Here is a 24618-nt window from a genome sequence, read left to right on the forward strand (position 1 = left end):
ACCCTTGACAGCCTTACTTATCAAGAATCTGTCACCTTGCAAGAACCAGAGCACGAGGAGTATAACGTGCTGCACGAGGAAAGCTTCAGCTGAGAGCAGCTTGCACGACTCCACTGTGTTTGAACAAAGAAATAACCCAAAAATGAAGATGTGGCCACACAATGTTCACCAATCAAGGGAGATCCACCGTCAACTTTCACTGCGATCCAAGGTGGAAATACCTGCATTAGCACCAAGGCATAGCTTCACTCAACTGGAAGGGTGTTCACCCAAGGGAGATGGCTGTGGGTGCACGACCCACCAGAAGCCCGACATCAATCTAATACAAACACTTTAGTGCTGCAATGAGAGTCAAGCTTTCCACATTTGAGATACTAAACTGGTTTCCCATTATTGTCAACATTCCCAGGGCAGGGTTAAAGAATACAAGAATTTCCTGCTGTTCGTTCAAAAGAGATGAAATGGTGTGATTCATCTGCAGAGGTGAATGTTATTTTTAGCCTTTGATATCCTGTTTAAATATTTTCTCATGTCTAATCTGGCTGGTTTCGTCACAATTTAATGTCCATGTGCATGCATGTATGTATATATATATGTCTAATGTACAAGTCTCAGTTTCTAACCTTAAAAAGATGTGTAGTTTGTGATTGTAAGCTTGCAATTCTGCTTGTACGTGTTGGCCTGTTTGCCTCTATTCTACTTTATTTCACTTGCATGTTACTTCTGAGATAAGCCAAAAGGCCTCCCTGGACCACTTCTCTCTACAAATGCTTATTCTGTTTAATTCTATCTAACACCTTCCCTTCAATCCCATTTTGAACAGGCTGTACATTTGGCAAAGTTCCTTTCAACTATTCAAAATATGGCTCATCACTATCCTAGACCAAACAAGAGAGCAGATCAATATTTTCTGGTCGTAGCATCTTCCTGTCTATAAACTGATGTCGTGCTTGATATGCAATTGACTGCATTTCAATAGTAACAATATCATGGGCTTTGCAAGGAGATGGCATTATAGTCAATGTAAATATCTTCGTTGTTTTCCTATTCCTTGAATCATCCAACATCTTTGTTCTTTTTAATATCAAAACTGTTCATTGTACCAAGGTTTGTCTCCATTTTTTGTTGTTTTCCGCACCAATTCTTCTCATTTTCTCATTCGAGAAAGGTTTCCGTTGTACATCCAGGGCTATGAACATGCACAGGCATCTAGGCTTAGCCAGCCGAGTGACGGCAGTACACTGGGGATTAGTGAGCAAGTGATGCGGAAGGAACAACTTCTGGCTGAAGTTTCCATTGACCTTCCCAGCTGCATCATGCATACACATGGATGCACAGACATAATCAGCACTAATTATTATACATAATGAGGTTTCCAAAGGGAAGCAACTTAAACAACTAACTTAATAATTCAGGATGGGACACATAAGTCAATTCTCTCAGATATGACTTTCTCTTTACATTTCAGAATCCAAGAATACTATTTCACTCCCACTTCAAATTTTATTCTGAAGACACGGTGGTGCAGCTGGTAGAGCCACTGCCTCACAGCGCCAGGGACCCGGGTTCAAACCTGACCTCGGGTGTGTGGAGTTTGCACGTTCTCCCTTTGATCGTGTGGGTTTCCTCCAGATGCTCTAGTTCCTCCCACATCCCAAAGACGTGTGGGTTTGAAGGTTAATTGGCAGTTGTAAATTGCTCCTAGTGTGTAGATAGTGGATGTGAATGTGGGATAACATGGAACTAGTGTGAAGATGTGATCAATGGTCGGCATGGACTTGGCGGGCCAAAAGGCACTTTGAAATGCTGTATAACTAAACTAAACACATTCAATAGGCTATGGTCAGAGTTTCTGTTAGCTTCATCCATTCCTTTATTTATGCAAGGATGAGCCCGAGGATGAACTCAGCGGGACAGGCAGCATCTCCGGAGAGAAGGAATGGGTGGTGTTTCGGGTCGAGACCCTTCTTCAAACTGCACTAATCTAATGCAGAATCAATAGACAATAGGTGCAGGAGGTGGTCATTCGGCCCTTCGAGCCAGCACCACCATTCAATGTGATCATGGCTGATCATTCTCAATCAGTACCCGTTCCTGCCTTCTCCCCATACCCCCTGACTCCGCTATCCTTAAGAGCTCGGACGTACAAAACCAAATTTGTGTAAAAGTACATTGATGATTACACCAGTACCAACTACATGTTTCAAAAATTGCATCAGGATTTTGTGACTTTGATTTAATAAAGCAATAAGTGAAACACTTGGGTTATGTGCATCTTAGTTTATAATATGCAATGAGTACAAGCATCCATACTGTACCTTGTCCATCGAGAACAATATCCATGACACCATGCTTGACTTTCATGTGCCGGCTTAAATTGCCTTTGAGGGTAAATTTGCTTGAACAGTATGGACATCTGAACGGCTTGCTGTCTGAGTGGAGGTGCATGTGACCCAGGAGATTGTACATCCGGTTGAATTCTTTACCACAAACCTGAAAAAATAACCCAGCAAGTTCTTTAATCTCATTAAAAGTAAAATCCCCCCAAATTAAATGATTCTCTGAGGGGCTCACCCTAAAAAAGAGTTTGTCTTTGCTTCTACTGCATGAAGTAATTTTCTCATCCATCTCTACTCTTCATTGGAGATAGTATGTAAAAGCACAAAAGGCACAGTACTGTTACAACTCAATGGTACTAAACAATGACTGATGCAGGTGAACTACCACAGTAACTTATGGTTAAACATTCTCATATTATGATGTTAATTATACACTACAACATACCTAGCAGTTGAACTCTGAACATATTACAGAAAGTCATCAAAAATGAAGGGCATTATAATTTTCTGAGAGCTTTGAAAATGAAAAAATGCTACCGGAAAACCACTGAGCCAGGTGAAGAACTCCCAAGTGTACTTATTCCAATGTGAAGGTAACTTGCATAAATTGAGATAACTAAACATCAACATGCAACACAACAGACAACAAAGATTCAGCACCAGAGGAAAACAGGTTAAAATTTGTGACACAAGAGACTGCAGATGAAGGAAAATTTGAGCCTTTCTCCCAATCATTAGCCAAGTCTGCAGAAAGGTCAGTGGGTGAAGAGGAGACAGGGTTACAAGACACTACAGAGGAATAGACAGGACTCAATGTTTGTAATCAGGCCACTTTCAGTGCTCTCTTCCTCTTTTTTATCCAGTGGAATAGATATTGTCAACTCATTTACAAACTCACATTATAGCAAGCATGGGTAAGTGAAACTATTTTAGTTTTTCTCAAAATCTAGGCATTGATGCGAACATCAATATTTCTTGCTCATGCCTCATTGCCCTCGAGGTGATAACGAGAGCCACATTCTTGAACTACTGCGGTCCTCGTGAGAGCAATCTCACATTTGCCCAGTACGTTTTATATGTTGTAGTACTTCATATTTTTGTGTGCTTTAAATATTGTTTGCTTTTACACAAAATATCAATTCCTCTTTTAGAACTCTGAAGAGAGCAATATTTTAAAAAAAATCTTCTTCCTCTAGAAATTACAAACCATTTTTATGTCTTGCTACATTATATATTTACTCTTCTCCTTTTGTTAAAGTCATCCTTTGCTTGTTTCTAAAATTCTCCAATTCTTTTGTTCTTTGACAAATTTACAAACACTTTAAATCTAAAACCAAACAATGTTTTTAGTGAACTGCGGTAGAGTTGCTGCACCAGAGACCTGGGTTCCACCCTGACTACGGGGGCTGTCTGTACAGAGTTTATACGTTCTCCCCATGACCATGAGGGTTTTCACCAGGGTGCTCCGGTTTCCTCCCACATTCCAAAGACGTACAGGTTTGTAGGGCAATTGGCTTCGATAAAGATTATGAATTGTCCCTAGTGTGTAGGATAGAGTACGGGGTAATCACTGGTCGGTGCGGACTCGGTGGGTGAAGGGTTTGTCTCTGTGCTGTATCGCTAAACTAAACTAAGCCGGGTAAGTAGAAGCACTGGAAGATCTTGGGTGGTTCAAGGGAGGGGGTACAGCCTAATAAAATTTGGCCCACTATTGCAAGGTCATAAAATCTGCAGTTAGATTTTCAGGTGATGCAATCTACTATATATTGGTTGTTTCCTTAATTAGAAACTAAGCTGATTAGCAACATTGCAACAGATTTCATGCACATTAATGAGTGTATGCATGAAAACAATAACCAGTCTGTATTGTTGATGGTTACATGCCACTGGTAGTAATGCACAAGTATTGTTGTTGAAACATTGTGACAGCTTTACTACTTTGGTTCCAGTTACACATTTGTATGAACATATACATAATAATAATAATAATAATAATAATAAGCATTTATTTTATATAGCGCCTTATCAGGTGCTCAAAGCGCTTTACAAAAACAATCAACATAAAAACAAACAGACAAACTATCCTAACGGAAAAGCGGCGAATAAACAACGCCAGCGTCCTCTCACGTCAGGGTCCGGCAGTAGACAACAAAAAGCACAGGACACACAGATACAATTTTTACACAAACAGCCATCACAGTGATTGCTCTAGGCATACCCTCACTGTGATGGAAGGCAAAGAAAAGTCTTATCTCCTCCTCATTCTTCTCCCGTGGTGCCACGAGGTGATCGAGGCTCCCAACTTTTTGAAGTCCCCACCGGGCGATGGAAAGTCCCAGGGCCGAGCCGAGCAGGCCGATGAAAGTCCTGAGCCCCCACCGGGCTATGGAAAGTCCCAGGGCCGAGCCGAGCCGAGCAGGCCGATGAAAGTCCTGAGCCCCCACCGGGCGATGGAAAGTGCCGCGGCCAGGCCACGCAGGGCGATGAAGGGCCTGCGAGCGGGTCGATCGTACCTCGCGCTTCGGGGCGGTCGAAGTTGCTACGGCTGGAGCTCCCAAAAACCGGTCGCCAGCCAGGGACCTGCGAACTCCCGATGTTGCGGTCTGCAGGGCCCACGGCCGAAGCCTCCGAGATGGTAAGTCCAGGCCCTGCGACCGGAGTCTTCAAGGTCGATCCCAGCTGGAGGCCGCCGACTCCACGATGTTAGGCCGTAGCACGAACGGAGATACGACACGGTAAAGGTCGCATCTCCATTGAGGAAGAGATTAGAAAAAAGGTTTCCCCCAACCCCCCCACCACCCCCCCCACATACACAGAGTTAAAAATAGAACAAAACGTACATTAAACGATGACAATAGACAAAAAACAAAAAAAAGACAGAGAGACTGCCGGTGAGCCGCAGCTGCAGAACACAGCCACGCTGTGTACATGAGGTCTAAAGAGACATTTGGACAGGTATATGGATAGTAAAGATTTAGGGGGATTTGGAGAATTTTAGAAATCAGGAAAGGATGACTTTAAAAAAAGGGAGAAGATAAATCCTGCTTGCATCCAACCAGCAAAGTAATTGGTACATTTCAATGAAATCACCCCTTGTTCTAAATTTGCCAACTTAATCCTAGTCTGTGTAATCTCTCCTCATGAAACACATCTACCATCCAGGGAATCAATATGGTGAAAACTTTAATACAGGTGTATCTGTCCTTGGGCAGGGGCACCAGACCTGTACACAACATTCCATGTGCAGCTCCCAGAACTGTTTTAAGACGCTCATTCCTGTGCTTATTACTTCATGCCCCATAACTGTTTTAAGACATTCACTCTTGTACTCATTATTTTGTGCAATAATGGCCAACATCCCCTTTGTTTTCCTGATTTCTCACTGTACTGAACTTTAACCTTGTAGTAATTTGTGCACAAGGACTTCCAGTTCTCTTTGAATGGCATGTCTTTTAATCTCTCAACATGCAAATATTTTTCTACTAAAGATTGCACAATTTTCCACATTACATTCCATCTGACAGTCCCTGCCGCTTCATTTAAACTGAATGAATACTTCATTGAATACTTCCCCCAAAAATCCACCTACATCTCAGTTCCTCCCAGATTTCTGCCATTCTTGTATCAATGAACAAAGAACAGTATCACAGCCTCAGCCAGAGAGGAGAAAATGGCAATTGGGAAAAAAGGCCGGATGTGTTTGGTTTCTTTTTTCACATAGTCACACCAAGATCTCTGCAGCTGGCAAAATCTGTTAATCTATTTCTCTAGCTATACTCAAGATAACCAATTATTTTGTCATCAGTACACTTTAAAAAACTTGCCATTTTCCAGTCCAAAGGACATCGGTTTAAGGTGAAGGGGAAAATACTTAATAGGAATCTGAGGGGTAAGTTTTTCACACAAAGAATGGTGGGTGTATGGAACAAGCTGGCAGAGGATGTAGTTGAGGCTGGGACTATCTCAACGTTTAAGAAACAGTTAGACAGGTACATGGATAGGACAAGCTGGGAGGAATATGGGCCAAACGCAGGCAGGTGGGACTAGTATAGCTGGGACAAGTTGGCCGGTATGGGCATGTTGGGCCGAAGGGCCTGTTTTCACACTGTACCACTCTATTTAGCTGCTCCATATTCCTTTTCTAAAGCTGTCCCTACATACAGCCTGTTGCTGGCTCTATGTCACTATCATTAGATGAAGACTACAAGGAGGATCAGAACGGTAGCCTTTACTCTTACCTTACATTTAAATGGTTTGATAGGTGAATGAACAATCATATGGGTCTTCAAAGTCTGTTTCTGAACAAATGTTTTAAAGCAGATGTGGCACTGATAAGCTCGTACACTCGTATGGATCAACATGTGCCTCTTCAAATTTGCTTGAAGGGTGAATTCACGTCCACACACCTCACACTTAAACTCTTTAACTCCCTGCAGGGACAAAGAGGTAGCAGGTCAGACTTGGAATAAAGTTGTTATCCAAATTTATTATAGGCAGCACGGTGGCGCAGTGGTAGAGTTGCTGCTTTACGGCGCCAAAGACCCGGGTTCGATCCTAACTAAGGGTGCTGTCAGTATGGAATTTCTACGCTCTGCCTGTGACCGCGTGGGTTTTCTCTGGGTGCCCTAGTTTCCTCCCATACTCCAAAGACGTGCAGGATTGTAGTTTAATTGGTTTCTGTAAATTGTCCTTAGTGTGCAGTATGGAACTAGTGTACAGGCGATCGCTAAATTTCTAAACTAAACTAAATGAAAAAACATCAGTTAAAATAATTAGATCTCTAAAAATGAACATGGGTACTCCTGGAATTGAAAACAAAAATAATTAAAATGAGAAGGTACAAAAGGGAAAGAGAACAAGGAAAGAAAAATAGACTGATCAGAAAGAGCTATCATCTTTGTTTTAAAGTGGAGATTGATGGGTTCTTGATTAGTAAGGGTGTCAAAGGTTATGCGGAGAAGGCAGGAGAATGGGGTTGAGAGGGAAAGATAGATCAGCCATGATCGAATGGCGGGATAGACTTGATGGACCAAATGGTCTAATTCTGCTACTATGTATTATTTGGGAGACTGCGGATAATGGGTGAAAGATAGATTAGGAGAGAAGGGGACACATACAGGCAAGTGGGGGGAGGGTGTAGGCAGAGTCAGATGCTCCATTATTAGTGTAGACAAAAAGAAAAATAGGCTACAGATGCAGTAATCAGATAAATAAGTGAGAACCGAATAGGTGATCAGAAATTGGAAGGCGTGATGGGAAGGTGCAGGCTAGGTGCAGTAAGACAAAAAGGAAAGGACAGGTGGGTAGAGGTGTAGAAATATGGGAAGGCTGATGGGCTGAAGTGTGTTTATTTCACTGCAAGAAGTATTGTGGAGAGAGCAGATGAACTTAGAGCCTGGATCAGTGCTTGGGACTATGATGCTGTGGCCATTGCAGAAACGTGGTTGCTAGGGGGACACGACTGGCAGTTCAATGTTCCCGGGTTTTGTTGTTTCAGACATGATCGAGATGGAGGAGTTGCACTACTAATCAAAGAGACTGTCACGACAGCACTCAGATGGCAATATGGTACCTTCTCGGGTTGGACTATCCATATACTTTTTGAAGAAATCCTCTTGGATACACCTCACTAATTCTACCCTGTCTAACCCTTTGGCACTGAGCAAGTCCCAGTCAATATTGGGGAAGTTAGTCACTCACTAAGACAGCCTTGTTGCTTTGGAGACTTACAGAAATCAACCTATATATCTGTTCCTCTATCTTCTGCTTGCTACTGGGGGGCCTCCAATACAATCCCATCAGAGTACACCTTTCTTATTTCTATGCTCCACCCATATCGTCTCAGTGGATGAATACCGTAGTATGACCTCGCTGTCCCCTTTGCCCAATAGGGAGATGATAACACTCCCTATTCTTTGGCCATAGTTTTAAATGGCCTTCAAGTTCTTCAAAGTAGCATCAAAACATAGCAAACCCATCACATTCGCTGACTGTGCAACTCTGTACATAAGACAATCATCTTTGCAGAAGAATACTGGAATTGAGGGGAAATAAGCACCCATTTTACTGCAGAAGATTACAAGAGCCAAAATGATAGCACATGAAAATAAATTTGGTAATGTAGATGAAGATTAGAGAAATAATGCTTTGTGAAATGGAGTGTGTGAATTGAACAGTAGTCAGTCAGCTTTAAAATTCTGTGGCATAAAAGGAAAAACATATACAAAATCCTTATGAATTATTTGTGGTAGTTTAAACATTAATGATTGCATTGTCCTTTCAGAACCCCATATAGAAAGGAATTTGATGCATGGGAGAAAGTGAACCCAAGCTGATGAAAATACCATTACAACTAACACCAAGCAGTTACAGCGTCTGCTGGGGTGGGATGGCATTTACTTTTGAGAGCTAGAGACTTGGAAGGGTTATGAACAATGCCGTGAGTTTATAGTAATGAGTAATATTGCAAGGACAATCCAATTTAAAACAAGAGCACCATAATGTTCCTCCCCAAGTATTTAGTCAGGCCTCGTTTAAAATTCCATCACATTTTTATCTGCTCACGAGTGAGATGATTGAAGAAATTTGGACGAGGGCCATTAGATTGCTAACTAATTGATTAAACTTTGAGTTATTATCAAGGCCTCGGGCAATGGGTATTCTTTTTGCCAGAAACGAGACTGAAGATGTTTTATTTAAGTTATTAAATACAACAATGGAATGCAACCAGAATAGATGATCAGATACATTCCCAAGAGAATAAGGGATCGTGCTTGCACATTAGGGAAACTCAAAACTAGGTTGGAGTTCGAGGGGGAAAGGAAAGAAAAACGTAGACACCAAAATTCTGAAATACAAATTCTGATGATTCTGAGCAAGTCAGGCAGCATCTATAGATCATTTCACTGGATGCTGCCTGACCCACCAAAGCATCTGCAGCATTCCCTTTGAGGGGCTTCTTTTCAAAGAGGGTAATTAACTTCTGGAACAAATGGTTGGTTTTATGCAGCAAGTGAAGATTCATTAGACCCTTTGTAAAGAGGGCAAGAGGAGCTCCTGACCAAGACTGAATCAAATTACAGCTAGGATATTGTGTGACACACATTATCACCAAAGACTCCCTCGATAAATTTGATCCAGATACAGGTTTAAAATAACTTTTTATAACTACATAAATCAGGAATTAATACGAATTATTTTCAGGAATCATCAGGACCTTTCACAATGGTTTGTATGAAACAAGCTCATGGACTAAGTTGTCCAATTTTGTCCATTAGTTTTGAGTTCTGGCATCTCGAGCAGGCTTCAGGTTTCAGCATAATGAGTTGTTTGCGTAAAAAAGGTACAGTGTGTTACATTAAAAAGCAAATAAGGCTATAAGACAAAGCAGTAACAGGAGACTATAGTAACAGTTAGTTTGGCCACTAAACAACACACTAACCCCGATTTTAGGCAATCTCTAACAAACTACCAGCCCCAACTGGACTTGCATCCATCCTCACCTCCCTCCCCCCCCCTCCACCTCATCCTTTCCTCTGACTCCACAATTACACTCTTCATTCCCTTTGTCTCACACTTTTTTCATCTCTGACCTTTGCTCATCCATCTGCCTAACAACCCCTTGCCTGTGATCACCTATTACCTGCCAAATGCAGGCAGGTGGGGATGGGGGATGGAGGTAGAGTCAGATGCTCTGACATTCTGGCCTTCCACCACAGTGAGGTGAGTGAGGAGACTTACTGTGATGGATGTTTTTTTGTTTTAATGTTGATTTTTGTGATTGTGTGTTTTATTGCTTTCTTTTTTATTGCCTCTCATTGTTGACTGTGGGTAACGTAAATTCATCCAAAAACATGTTTTTGGATGACAATAAAGCTACTTTATATTATATTTGTGTAGACAAAATGAAAAATAGGCTGCAGATGCAGTAATCAGATAAATAAGTGAGAACCAGAATAGATGATCAGAAATTGGAAGGAGTGATGGGAAGGTGGAGGCTAGGAGCAGTAAGACAAAAAGGAAAAGACAGGCGGGTAGAGGTGAAGAAATATGGGAAGGCTGATGGGTTGAAGTGTGTTTGTTTCACTGCGAGAAGTATTGTGGAGAGAACAGATGAACTTAGAGCCTGGATCAGTGCTTGGGACTATGATGCTGTGGCCATTGCAGAAACGTGGCTGCTAGAGGGACTCGACTGGCAGTTCAATGTTCCCGGGTTTTGTTGTTTCAGACGTGATCGAGAGGGAGGCAACAGAGATGGAGGAGTTGCACTACTAATCAGAGAGCACTCAGATGGCAATATGGTACCTTCCCGGGTTGGACTATCCACATACTTTTTGAAGAAATCCTCGGATACACCTCAGTAATTCTACCCTGTCTAACCCTTTGGCACTGAGCAAGTCCCAGTCAAAATTGGGGGAGTTAGTCACCCATTAAGACAGCCCTGTTGCTTTGGTTTCTTTCAGAAAGCTGCCTACATCTCTGTTCCTCTATCTTCTGCTTCCTACTGGGGGGCCTACAGTACAATCCCATCAGAGGGCTTGCACCTTTCTTATTTCTTATCCTGCCCCCTCCTCTCTTATAGCTTGCTTCCCTCCCACCCTCAACGATCTGTCCAAAGAAGGGTCCTTACCCAAAACGTCACCCAAGTCTGAAGGATCAAGACCCAAAATGTCACCTATCCATGTTCTCCAGGGATGCTACTAGACCTAATGAGTTACTCCAACACTGTCTCTTTGTAAACCGGCATCTGTAGTTTCTTGTTTCTAACCCCACTCCTGATTTTATTCCTTCTTTAAAGAGATTAACATTTTCCTTTACAAGACTTCCAAATTCTCTTGCTGCCACATCTCCATCATTCACAGCCTCCGTCTAAGGAGAGGAAGGAACAGCAGCTAGATACTTCACAGCCTTGCTAAGGAAAACTGTAACCCAGGTCTACCCTTTCCATAACATTTTCAGTTGCCTTTTAAACACTGACGTTAAGAGCAACTAGAACTTTTCCATTTAACTTCTACAAATTGAATAGCAAGCAGGTCTTTCTTTCACACGGCATTCCCTGCCAGTCGCCTTAAACTTTTTCCTGCAATTCATATACACCTCCTCCAAACGAGAAACATCACTTCTATTGCCTATAGATCCATCACTACAATTAGACCGTATCAATGCTGAGTTTGACAAGCATTAGCTTCTGTTGCAATTAAGATTCGAGAACCCAATTCGAGGGATCTTGGGGTACAAATCCACAGCTCGATGAAAGTGCCAGTGCATGCTGCCGGGGTGGTAAAAGGGGGCATTAGTTGGGGAGTTGAGTATACAACTCAGTAAGTTATGCTACTGCTGGATAAAATTTTGGTCAGGACACACTGTATTGTATGCAGTTCTCTTTGACACTTAACAGGAAGGATGTGGAGACTTGTGAGAGGATTCAGAAGTTGTTCACTGAGATTCTGCCTAGATTAAAGAGTATTAGCAATGAGGAGGTTGGACAAACTTTGATGTTTTGCAATGGCATGCCAGAGCCTGAGGGTGACCTGATAAAAAGTATGTAAAATTGAGAGAGGCATAGATAGGGCTGTCAGTTAAGCTTTTCCCGAGGATAAAAATGTTAAATACTAAAGGGCAAAGGTTTAAGGTGAGGGGAGGACAGGGGGAGTTTAAAGGATACTTACAAGGCAAGTTGGGTTTTTTTCTCCGATATACACAGAGTGGTAGGTGCCTAAAACCAGCTGCTAGGGAAAGTGGTGGAAGCAGATACATTAGCAACATTTTAGAAGATTTCAGACAGGCACATGAACAGATAGGGAATGGAGGGATATAGACCATGAGGAAGGGATATAGACCACATGGTAAGCAAATGGGATTGCTATCATGACAGGCACAGACATTGTGGCCCAATGGGCCTGATTCTGTCCTGCATTGTTCTATGTTCAGTGCACAGACTAACATATTTTTCTATCACATTTCATTTAGTTTATTGTCACGTGTACCAAGGTACAGTGAAAAGCTTTTGTTGCGTACTAACCAGTCAGCAGAAAGACAATACATGATTACAATCGAGCCATTTACAGTGAAAAGATACATGATAGGAGAATAACGTTTAGTGCAAAGTAAAATCCCATCGGAGATAGTCCAAGGGAAAACACTCTTATTGGCTCTGAATTCCCAATATGGCCAAATTATGCTGGAAAATAGTTCAGCAGCCAAGGAAACAAAAAACATTTTTGACCCAAGGACAGCATAAAAAATAATAAAAACATCCACAAACACACTGAAGACTTAAAGGTTAATGTTCACATTTTAAAAAAGAAGACAATTAATATCCTTGTATGGTATCTTCCTCCAAGCATCAGGTCACAATCAGTTGCAGTAAAACAGTTATTGATACATAAATACTAGATTTAGCTTTGCTCATTAATCTAAAAATAAAATTTATAATAAATGAACTCAATTTCCAGTGCTTGTTACAACACGCGATTACTGAATCTCTACTAAATTACTAAATGTCTGAATTACTACAATAACTGACAGAAGCAAAATCTAAGCAGTTCCATTTGCAGCATCTGGTTGTTTTGTTGTTGCATTTGGACCAAATTGATTGTTCTGATGAAACATTGTTATTAAATTGAAAAAATAGACACAAAGTGCTAGAGTAACTCAGTAAGTCAGGCAGCGTCCCTGGGAAACAGACATGTTGAGACCCTTCTTCAGGCTTTAGACCTCTAGACTTTAGACATACAGCGCAGAAATAGGCCCTTCGACCCACCGGGTCTGTGCCGACCAGCGATCACCCGTACACTAACATTGTCCTACACATTTGGGTCAATTTTACAACTTACTGAACCCAATTAACCTACAAACCTGCACGTTTTTGGCATGTGGAAGGAGCACCCGGAGAAAACCCGCGCTGTCATAGGGAGAACGTACAAACCCCATACAGACCGCACCCGCAGTCGGGATTGAATCCGGGTCTCTGGCGCTGTAAGGCAGCAACTCTACCGCTGCGCCATTGTGCCGCCAGAAACATCGCCTATCAGTTTCCTCTGGAGATGCTGAGTTACTCCAGTACTTTGTGTCTACCTTTGGTATAAACCAGCAATTGCAGTTCCTTGTCATTACATATTATCAAATTGAATATTTGCTTTAACACTGATACAGTATGGTACTTCAATTTCATTTTTGAAGAAACAATTCAAAATTAAATCATGGAGTGTTTTTGTACAATTTTTAAATTCCGAAAGACTAATGCTCATCAAGCAAAATGAAGGCAGGAACTGAACAACACATACATTTTCATTCCACAAATCTTCACATGAAAGCCTTCACGAGCAGACACTATTTGGAAAGTGAAGAGCTTTACCTTGTGTGTGAGCGCATGCTGCTTCAGGTGATGGGGTTGGGTAAATTCCATACCACATTCAGTGCAGACATAGGGCCGGATATTCTGATGTTTCATCATGTGATTCTGGAGTTGGCTTCGATAACTGTAAGTTTTGTCACACTCTGTGCATTCATATGGAGTGGGGCCTTGATGTGCAACGAGGTGCCTTTTCAGCTGAATGAGTGTTGGAAAATCGAAGCCACATTCTATGCAGACATGACACCTGCCATTTTCATGCTTTGCTTCATGGGTTTTCAACTCACTTGGATAGGCAAACCCTCGCCCGCAAACTCTGCAACTGTAAGGCTTGATATCGGAGTGTAGTAGCATGTGCCGTTTAAGATGGCTGGTTTGCGTGAAGGCTTTGTCACACACCTCACACTTGTGTGGCCTTATGCCGTCGTGGGTGAGAAGGTGCATCTGTAAATGACTTGGCTGCTTAAAAAGCTTATGACAATGTTGACATTCATGAGGTTTAATACCACTGTGGCCCAATATGTGAGTGACCAAGTTATATTTGGAAGTGTACGATTTCTCACATAGCCGACACTGCCACCGCTTCTGTCCTTCCCCAAAGTCAATACAATAGGAATCGTCGATCTGTACATTTATATCCAATCGGTCTATCTGAGCTCTTCTGTTCTGATCATCCAGCTGTGGAGCAGACACCTCTACCTCGTACGGCACTTGTCCCTGCCACACAAAGTTACGATTCCCCTGACTGTCCGACTCCTCTGGATATTGATCTGCCATTTGGCTTAAACTTGTTGATTTATTTGCCTCAAAATAACTGCTCATTATTTTTTCCTCTTCAGCGCCAATGTTTTCCTGATGGTCAGAGGAATTGCAGTGAAGGTTTTCCTTAAAAGCTGGAGGAAAGGCAACAGATTGAACCTCCTGAGTTCTTTCACGAAGGGGACGATGCAGATGTTTCCTTTTGAAGTTGCTAATGTCAATCATCTTTATCCCATTCCTGTATAGAACAGTATTGGATTGATTTTCCCCGGTGTACTCATCCTCTATAATTTCTTCCTTACAATTTTCATCATTTCTTTCAGCATGTACTAGCTTCACAGGCTGCCTTTTCCTCCTTCTAGCTTGCCTTTCAAAAGGAATAAAGTCATTCTCCATCTCTAAACCCTCTTCCTCATGCAGTTCAAAACAATCTGATGTATTAATAACATCCAGTTCCGGGTTCTGCTCCTCTGTGAAGTGTTCATATACAGTGGTCTTGTTAACTGATCCATCTGGCAAATAATACATTCCATTCTCCCTGAATGGAAAATTCATCGGTCCATTCTGACCAACAAGGCCCAAAGTAACCGCTTGCGCAAAAGTTAGTATCACAACAGGATCTGTTTGGGTTCCAGTATTTACAAGGTGATCCATGACTGTCAATGCATTACCGACTACTCTCCAAGAGATATCTGAAAGAAAAATAAATCAAAAGTTATTTCCTTAAAGCATTCAAACCTTATGTGCAATTTCATAATTTGCAGGTCAACTTGGTTTAACCACAAAAATAAGAGAACACATTTAAATATGTACTCGTGCATACCTCCCCATTATATATACAAGAGTACAAATCTCATGGGAGAAAAGCGACCACACATTTTTTTTAATAAAAAGGTATGCTATATGATTTGCAAATCCAAGGACAAAATATTAATTTTAAGGTATCGCATTTTGCTCCTTCGAGAACAGTGGCACAGATTCCTTTCTGTGGTTTCAATCTCTTAATCCTTTTCTTAAGTCAGATGGATAGGTTGAAGAAAGTAGTGATACGTACTTGAATTACATTGGAGAAAGGAGATGAGGGTGGAGAGCTTAGAAGGTAAAATTAGGTTAAATCTGCAAAAATAGGTTGCAATTAGCTTACTCAATTCCACTTCATACACACAATTATAATAAAATAAGACTGTGCAAAGGTTTTATTTCTCTTCACTGTAGTATATGGCATCTAATTTTAATATAATATGTGCAAAGGGAATATTTAGATTAATTACTGATACTACATCAAAGGTTCACACGCAAGACATTTTTATTTGCAGAGCAATGTGCAAGATCAAAATTCAGGAAACACATCAAGATATATTCAAATATAAAAACAAAAGAGGAAGTATGTTAGAATCATGTTGTCAAACAAGTAAAGCTTTACGACTACTGGCAGCTTAACATCTGAACCAAACAATATGAAGGTGAAGAGTCTGATGAAAGGTCTTGACCCGAAACGTCACCCATTCCTTCTCTACAGAGATGCTGCCTGTCCCACCGAGTTACTCCAGCTTTTTGTCTTTCTTCGATATGAAGGTGGAGTACTATCAACAGCAATTGTTAGCTCTGCAGAAAACTAGATGCATGCTGGTGAAAAACATCTGAAGTTTCATCCAATTAGTCATATACTTAAAATAAATAAATAGATTAAGAAATTGAGAAAATACACTAATGAGAAGGTTGTTGGAGAAAGATGAATGGAAACTGGAGAACTTCACAAAGTTATGTGTAGTTTATAAAATGATTGAGGACCGATAAATCAGTGCAGCATTTCATTTCTATATTAACTACAAACTACTAAATCCCAAAACTGTTCAATTGAGGTTTAATTGCAGACAAGTTGGACATTTACATTTGCGACTAATTGATAAGACTTCATGAATGGGGATCAGCATGGAGGAGCAAATCAATCTCGGAGGGTTGACTACTTGTGCACGTATGTCATCAATGTCAGAAGATAGACACAAAAAGCTGGAGTAACTCAGTGGGTCAGACAGCATCTCTGGAGAAAAGAAATAGGTGATGTTTCGGGTCGAGAGATGCTGTCTGACCCACTGAGTTACTCCAGCATTTTGTGTCTATCTTCTGTTTAAATCTGCATCTGCAGTTCCTTCCTACACATGTTATCAATATCAGCTCATCCCCAACAATGAGCAACTTTTTAATTTAAGTTGTGAAATGGGAAATGTGAAGCACCGTTACTCCCCACTGTCACATCCACGACCCATGCAGGCTTCTACCCTCTCGAAAACTTGGATTATATGCTAGCAAATGTTTTGGGATAATGGTTCACCCATCCTTTCAACATCCTGTCAAGATTCTGCACCAATTAGCTGCAACAGTGAAACTTTGTGGGCAGTTATGCATTGGGAAACACCACTGTCAAATGCAATTGTATTTTTTAACCCTCGTCATTGAGGGAGGGATGCATGACAAATAGAGCTTTGTGGGTACATCATGGTTCAACCAGAATCGTGCTGAATTATGGAGTAGGTTTGAATGGTTAAATGGCCTTCTATTCCTTACATTTCCGGCTTGGATCTTTGAAGGGAACTCAGAACTGGAAATTCTATCTGATTGCCAGAGACAAAGGACAAAGACAGTCGCCCTGTGTTCTCTTGTAGATCAGCTGAATTAGCCCACACAAATTATGAATAAACTGAGATCTTGATACTAAAAGAATCATTTTTTTGACAACAGGTGAATATTTGGATACTGGACATTGTTTTTATAAAATGCACGAAGCAGCATATTTCTCTCGACATTTCTATACACATTTATATTAACTAAAAGGAAAAAAAATCAGAACTTCCATTTTCTTTAACATACTCTCGAGTAGTTCATATATTATTAGTGACACAGATCTCTTAGTTCAATGGTATGCTGGATACATTACGGTTTTGCAGGAGATGATAAAAGATTAATTCATGAGCAGTGCTTAGTAGATAAATCAGGAATTATAATACGTAGGTGAAGATATCCCACTCACACAAGATTATTTACATTGCCCATTTGACAGCATTATCATTTATACTTTGCTAAAGCTATCCCAACCAACCATGCATCTATTCATAGCCTCGTATTCAAAATATCCACTTCAAAGGAATAAAGGAAGAGTGCTGCTGCAGACATCACAAGAATTAGAAATTCTACGTTTATTTGGGAAGGATGAGCATTATCAATTCACAGTGAAGTAGAAGAGTTTATGCACTTATATTGCAAAATTCATTATTGCCAAGTATTTACTTAACAATAAGTCAGGCTGCATCTGTGGAGTTAGCAGTTAACACTTCAAGATGATGATCTTTCATCGGAACTGGGAAATGTAGAAATCAAATTTTAAGTTGCAGATAGGAAAGAGGACAAATGCAATGTCTGTGATAGGGTGGAAACTAAGCAGACTGAATGAAACAAGTAGTGGTGGCAACTGAGAGATTACTGAAAGCTCGTTGATCAGCTGACTAGTCTGGTTGTGTAAATAAAAAAAGATTAATGAGAACAGAGGGAAAAATAAAGCAATCAGTGCCCAAATTGAGAGATGAAACACAAATTTTACTGGAAACGAGAAATAAGGACGAATATCAGAATTACTCAACATCTCCCTCTGTGGAGAGGAAAAGTTAATGTTACACCTTAATACCACTTAATCAGAACGACACTATTCTAAGGCAAACCAGAAAGGCTGGCAATCTGAAACCAATGTAGAGTCCTGAGGGTTGTAGAATATATGGGTGGAGAAATGAGATACTGTTTGGCCAGCTTATGTTGGCTTTTTTGCAATAGTGTAATAGGCTAAAGTATTATTTAAACAGGTGCCACAAATGTATTGCAGTACAAACCAAAGTGCACAATCTCAAATATTCTAATAAACTAAAAGATTTTAGTGGCCAAATAACTATTTGAGATTTCCAGCAACATTTTATATCTAAATCCTCCACCATAGGTTTTTCACTCTCTTTTCTCCTTTGCCTATTTATATCTTTGCCAGTGAGATTGCAATTAACAAACTGTTCATAGTGTCTCAGCCAACGCCACTTGTCATCCAACCTATCAATCTCCATTCTATCACAAACATCCTCTTATCTCCAAACTATCACCATGTTGGGTATTCTAACTTTCCCTGGTTCTGATGAAAGACAAGTGGCCCAAAACAATATTACTGCTATTCTCTCCATATTTTAGTCTTTTTCTATTTTTGTTCGATTTTCAGCTACTGCACTTTGTTGCTGATTTTCTGACCAGTGAATGATCAATCAGAAGCAATTTTTTAAAAGTGGAAACAAGCAATTTAAACATAAATAATAGGAAGGGATGATCATGTCTGCAGCAACGGTGGGAACAAATGGAAAAACAAAGGCTGCCATTTCTGAGGTTTATAAATAACTTAAGGAAGCATTTGTGGTTGGTACTAAATTAATACATCAATGATATTGATTTGCTTTCAGTCCCTTTATAGTAAAACATTGTTTCTCGGTAAAATAATTCCAAGAGTTAACCAAATCACAACGCAAAAAAGGCTTAAAACAGTATTCAGTAATAATTAATTTTCTCAACAGGTTCTGGCAATGCCTTGGGACCAGTTACAGTTAATTCAAGTAGCAATCTGCTTACCAAGGCATTTTGGAGACTGCATTTACAACATCAAGGTAATTCCTCTGGATTTTAAGAGTCTTGTTCAATTTACAAATTTACAATTTACAAATTTAACAATATAAAACACCACCAAAGATTCACAGCACAAAGATGTGATTTTGAAATTTCTTACATATCACAATTAAAACACAAAGTACTTGTGCTATAACTCCAGGATGAGCGTTCAACTAAGAAAACCAAGGCCAAAGCCAACGCATTATCTAACTATCTAACTAAATATACCAACTTACAATAAATAACTCCATATGCAAATAAAACCCAGCTACCTACATATTAACTAGATCTTTAACAAAAAAGAAATTCATGGCACACAGATGTGATTTTGAAATTTCTTACATATAACTTCAACAGTTCAATAAAGTCAGGTTGAGGCAGCAACAATCTGTTTATCATTGTTGAAAATAAAAATTGAGAAAAACAATGGTTTGCAAAAAATTGTTAAAACATTGAATTTATTCAGTGCGAGTTAAAAAGTTTTCTCTTTGTTATTTTAGGTAATGCATCAGCCAGGGCAACACTTAAAATTACACAAAAGTTGGAATTCCAATAACAAAATTAATTTAAACTCAGCTTCCCGTTATCAAAGACAGACTTTCCTGCTCCCCTCTATTACTGTATATTTTGAGCTTGCTGGTATCATAGAAACATAGAAAATAGGTGCAGCAGGGGGCCATTCGGCCCTTCGAACCAGCACCGCCATTCATTGTGATCATGGCTGATCATCCACAATCAATAACCCGTGCCTGCCTTCTCCCCCTATCCATTGATTCCACTAGCCCCTAGAGCTCTATCTAACTCTCTCTTAAATCCATCCAGTGATTTGGCCTCCACTGCCCTCTGTGAACTCCTTGGGTGAAAAAGTTCCTTCTCACCTCAGTTTTAAATTGCCTCCCCTTTATTCTAAGACTGTGGCCCCTAGTTCTGGACTCGCCCAACATTGGGAACATTTTTCCTGCATCTAGCTTGTCCAGTCCTTTAATAATTTTATATGTCTCTATAAGATCCCCTCTCATCCTTCTAAACTCCAGTGAATACAAGCCTAGTCTTTTCAATCTTTCCTCATATGACAGTCCCGCTACCCCAGGGATAAATCTCGTGAACCTACGCTGTACTGCCTCAATTACAAGGATGTCCTTCCTCAAATTAGGAGACTAAAAATGTACACAATACTCCAGATGTGGTCTTACAACTGCAGAAGAACCTCTTTACTCCTATACTGAAATCCTCTCATTATGAAGGCCAACATGCCATTAGCTTTCTTCACTGCCTGCTGTACCTGTATGCCAAGTTTCAGTGACCTTTTGTACAAGGACACCCAGGTCTCGCTGCACTTCCCCCTTACCTAACCTGACACCATTGAGATAATAATCTGCCTCCTTGTTTTGGCCGCCAAAGTGGATAACCTCACATTTATCTATATTATACTGCATCTGCCACATATCTGCCCACTCACTCAACCTGTCAAGGTCACCCTGCAACCTCCTAACATCCTCTTCGCAGTTCACACTGCCATCCAGCTTTGTGTCATCCGCAAACTTGCTAGTGTTACTTCTAATTCCTTCATCCAAATCATTAATATATATGGTAAACAGTTCCGGCCCCAACACCGAGCCTTGCGGCACTCCACTCACCACTGCCTGCCATTCTGAAAAGGACCCGTTTACTCCTACTCTTTGCTTCCTGTCTGCCAACCAATTCTCTATCCATGTCAACACCCTACCCCCAATACCATGTGCTCTAATTTTACATCCACTGGCTCCCCTTCATCCATTTTACTTGTCACATCCTCAAGAAATTCCAGAAGATTAGTCAAGCATGATTTCCCTTTCATAAATCCATGCTGACTTGGACTTATCCTTTTACTGCTATCCAAATGCACCGTTATTACCTCTTTAATAATTGACTCCAGCATCTTCCCCACCACCGATGTCAGGCTAACTGGTCTGCAATTCCCCGTTTTCTCTCTCTCGCTCCTTTCTTGAAAAGTGGGATAACATTACAGAATACAGAATACAGAGCTTTATTTGTCATTCGGTACCGAGGTACCGAACGAAATTACGTTACCAGCAGTCACACAAAAAAAAGAAACACAAGACACATAACCCCAACAGAAACATCCATCACAGTGACTCCAAACACCCCCTCACTGTGATGGAGGCAACAAAACTTCCGCTCTCTTCCCCACGCCCAAGTCCCCGCGGCCGAGCCGCACCGGGCGCTGAAACATCCCGCGGCGGGCGCTGATCCTCCAATCCACAGGAACTGATCCTGAATCTATTGAACATTGGATCACCAATGCACCCACTATTTCTAGAGCTACCTCCCAGAGTACCCGGGGATGCAGTCCATCAGGCCCTGGGGATTTATCAACCTTCAGTCCCATCAGTCTACCCAATACTATTTCTCGCCTAATGCAAATTTCTTTCAGTTCCTCTACCCCCATAGATCCTCTGTCCTCTAGTACATCTGGGAGATTGTTTGTGTCTTCCTTAGTGAAGACAGATCCGAAGTACCTGTTCAACTCTTCTGCCATTTCCTTGTTACCCATAATAATTTCACCCGTGTCTGCCTTCAAGGGACCCACATTTGACTTTGCTACTCTTTTTCACTTAACATATCTAAAGAAGCTTTTACTGTCCTTTATATTCTTGGCCAGCTTCCCCTTGTACTTCATCTTTTCAGCCCGTATTGCCCGTTGTGTTACCTTCTGTTGTCCTATGAAAGTTTCCCAATTCTCTGGCTTCCCGCTACTCTTTGCTGTGTTATACAGCTTTTCTTTTAGTTTTATTCCATCCCTAACTTCCCTTGTCAGCCATGGTTGCCTCCTACTCCCCTTAGAAGCTGTCTTCCTCTTGGGAATGAAATGATCCTGCGTCTTCCGGATTATGCCCAGAAATTCCTGCTATTGCTGTTCCACCATCATTCCTGCTAGGATCCCTTTCCAGTCGACCTCGGCCAGCTCCTCTCTCATGCCTTCAGAGTCCCCTTTGTTCAACTGCAACACTGACACTTCCGATTTAACTTTCTCCCTCTCAAATTGCAGATTAAAACTAATCATATTATGTAAGAAAATAACTGCAGATGCTGGTACAAATCGATGGTATTTATTTCTCAAAATGCTGGAGTAACTCAGCAGGTCAGGCAGCATCTTAGGAGAGAAGGAATGGGTGACGTTTCGGGTCGAGACCCTTCTTCAACTATGATCATATTATGATCATATTAATCATATATGATCATAGTAATCATATTATGATCACTAACTCCAAGCGGTTCCTTTACCTCGAGTTCTCTTATCAAATCTGGTTCATTGGACAACTCTAAATCCAGAATTGCCTTTTCTCTGGTAGGCTCCATTACAAGCTGCTCTAAGAATCCATCTCGGAGGCACTCTACAAACTCTCTTTCTTGGGGTCCAGAACCAACCTGATTTTCTACCTGCATATTGAAATCCCCCATCACCACAGTGACATAACATTTGTTGCATGCCAATTTAAACTCCTGCTGCAACTTACACCCTGCATCCGGGCTACTATTTGGGGGTCTGTAGATAACTCCAATTAGTGCCTTCTTACACAATTCCTGAACTCTATCCATAGTGACTCTACCTCGTCAGTCCCAAACTCCTGAATTTAGGCCCTAACTCCTATAGTCATGAAGTGCTTTGAAAGGCTGGTCCTCTCACACATCAAATCCAGCATCCCTGACTCACTGGACCCACATCAATTTGCATACAAGGCAAATAGATCCACAGAGGACGCCATCTCTCTGGCTCTTCACACTGTCCTGACTCACCTGGAGAGACAGGGCACGTACGTGAGGATGCTATTCATTGACTATAGCTCTGCCTTCAACACGGTCATCCCCACCAAGCACATCACCAAACTCCACCAGCTTGGCCTCAGCTCATCGTTGTGCGACTGGATCCTGGACTTCCTGCTGGAGCGACCGCAGGCAGTGAGAATGGGCCCGCACCTGTCCTCCACTATCACCCCGAGTACCGGCACACCACAGGGCTGTGTTCTGAGCCCCATGCTCTACTCCCTCTTCACACACGACTGTGTTCCTGCATTCGACACCAACACCATTGTCAAGTTTGCAGATGACACAACGGTGATCGGGCTGATCACCAACGGTGATGAAACACACTACAGAGCGGAGGTGCAGAACCTGGCGGACTGGTGCTCTGATAACAACCTGTCCCTAAATACCACCAAGACCATGGAGCTGATCATCAACTTCCGTAGGTCACACAACGGGGAATACGCCCCGATCGTTATCAACGGGGACAGTGTGGAGAGAGTGTCCAGCTTCAAGTTTCTGGGCACTCACATTTCGGAGAACCTAACATGGTCCAATAACACTGCTGCACTGGTCAAGAAGGCACAGCAACGACTGTTCTACCTAAGAACACTGAAAAAGTCTGGTCTACCCCAACAGCTGCTGACTTCATTCTACCGCTGCACCATAGAGAGCATCCTAACACATGGCATCCCTGTGTGGTATCTCAGCTGCATGGAGGCAGAGAGGAAAGCTCTTCAGCGGGTAGTCCATAGAGCTCAAGAGCACCATCGGAACACAGCTACCAGCCTTGGAGGGCATCTACAACACACGATGCCTCAGAAAAGCCACCAGCATCCACAAAGACTCTTCACACCCCTGCAACAGTCTGTTCGAATTTCTACCATCGGGCAGACGATACAAGGCCTTCTACGCCCGCACCTCCAGACTCAGGAACAGCTTCATCCCCAGGGCCATAGCTGCTATGAACCGGTCCGGTTGAGCCGGATGGTCACATCGCACAGTGAACCGGCACAGATGTACTTGCACTTTATTCTGTTTTAAAACTGTTACAATTTGTTTCATTGGGTTGTTTAAATTAATACTGACTAGCTAATTAATTTATTGCATCGTATGGGAGGCGCATTCCCAATCTCGTTGTACCCCTGTACAATGACAATAAAGATATATTGTATTGTATTGTATTGTCCCTCACCAACAGAGCTACCCCACTGCCTCTGCCCACCTGCCTGTGCTTTCTATAGGATGTATAACCCTGAATATTAAGTTCCGAGGCCCGATCCTCCTGCAGCCACGTCTCTGTAATCCCCAAAATGTCATATCTACCAATCTCTAACTGAGCCTCAAGCTCATCTACTTTATTTCTTATACTTCGCGCATTCATATACAATACTTTTAATTCCTTACTCATCTCACCTTTCACATCGATTCCCATTACACTTGTCCATATTCTCCTATTCCTTTGTGAGCTTTCTTTCCTGTTAATTCTGGGGTCATTAACTATCCCTTTACTCTCTTTCCCTTTAACTCCATCCTTGACTATCCCATTTGACCCCCCCTCCCCCCCCCCTTATTTAGTTTAAAACCACCCATGTAGCAGTGGCAAACCTGCCTGCCAGAATGTTAAGGTGCAATCCGTCCCTTTTGTACAATTCCCCTCTACCCCAAAACAGATCC

At 41.5% G+C, this 24618-nt stretch overlaps 1 protein-coding gene across 11 annotated transcripts in view; it reads right to left on the reverse strand.

The window, feature by feature from the left end:
• znf710a (zinc finger protein 710a) overlaps window positions 1-24618 on the reverse strand; it is a 43920-nt gene that overhangs the window by 2765 nt on the left and 16537 nt on the right. For 2 of the 11 annotated variants that reach the window (XM_078427131.1, XM_078427130.1), the window contains exons 2-5: window positions 13696-15143; window positions 12008-12067; window positions 6578-6769; window positions 2319-2493 (exon numbers count right to left, since the gene is read on the reverse strand). In XM_078427131.1, the coding sequence (XP_078283257.1) occupies window positions 2319-2493; window positions 6578-6769; window positions 12008-12067; window positions 13696-15105 (1837 nt within the window). In that variant the 5' untranslated portion in view covers window positions 15106-15143. Of the gene's footprint in view, window positions 1-2318; window positions 2494-2574; window positions 2636-6577; window positions 6770-12007; window positions 12068-13695; window positions 15144-21031; window positions 21117-24618 lie in introns of those variants that run through there. The other 9 variants (XR_013549253.1, XM_078427132.1, XM_078427137.1 and 6 more) reach the window with 9 other exon arrangements.

The sequence above is a fragment of the Rhinoraja longicauda genome, chromosome 33 (assembly GCF_053455715.1).
Source record: "Rhinoraja longicauda isolate Sanriku21f chromosome 33, sRhiLon1.1, whole genome shotgun sequence".
NCBI lineage: Eukaryota > Metazoa > Chordata > Chondrichthyes > Rajiformes > Arhynchobatidae > Rhinoraja > Rhinoraja longicauda.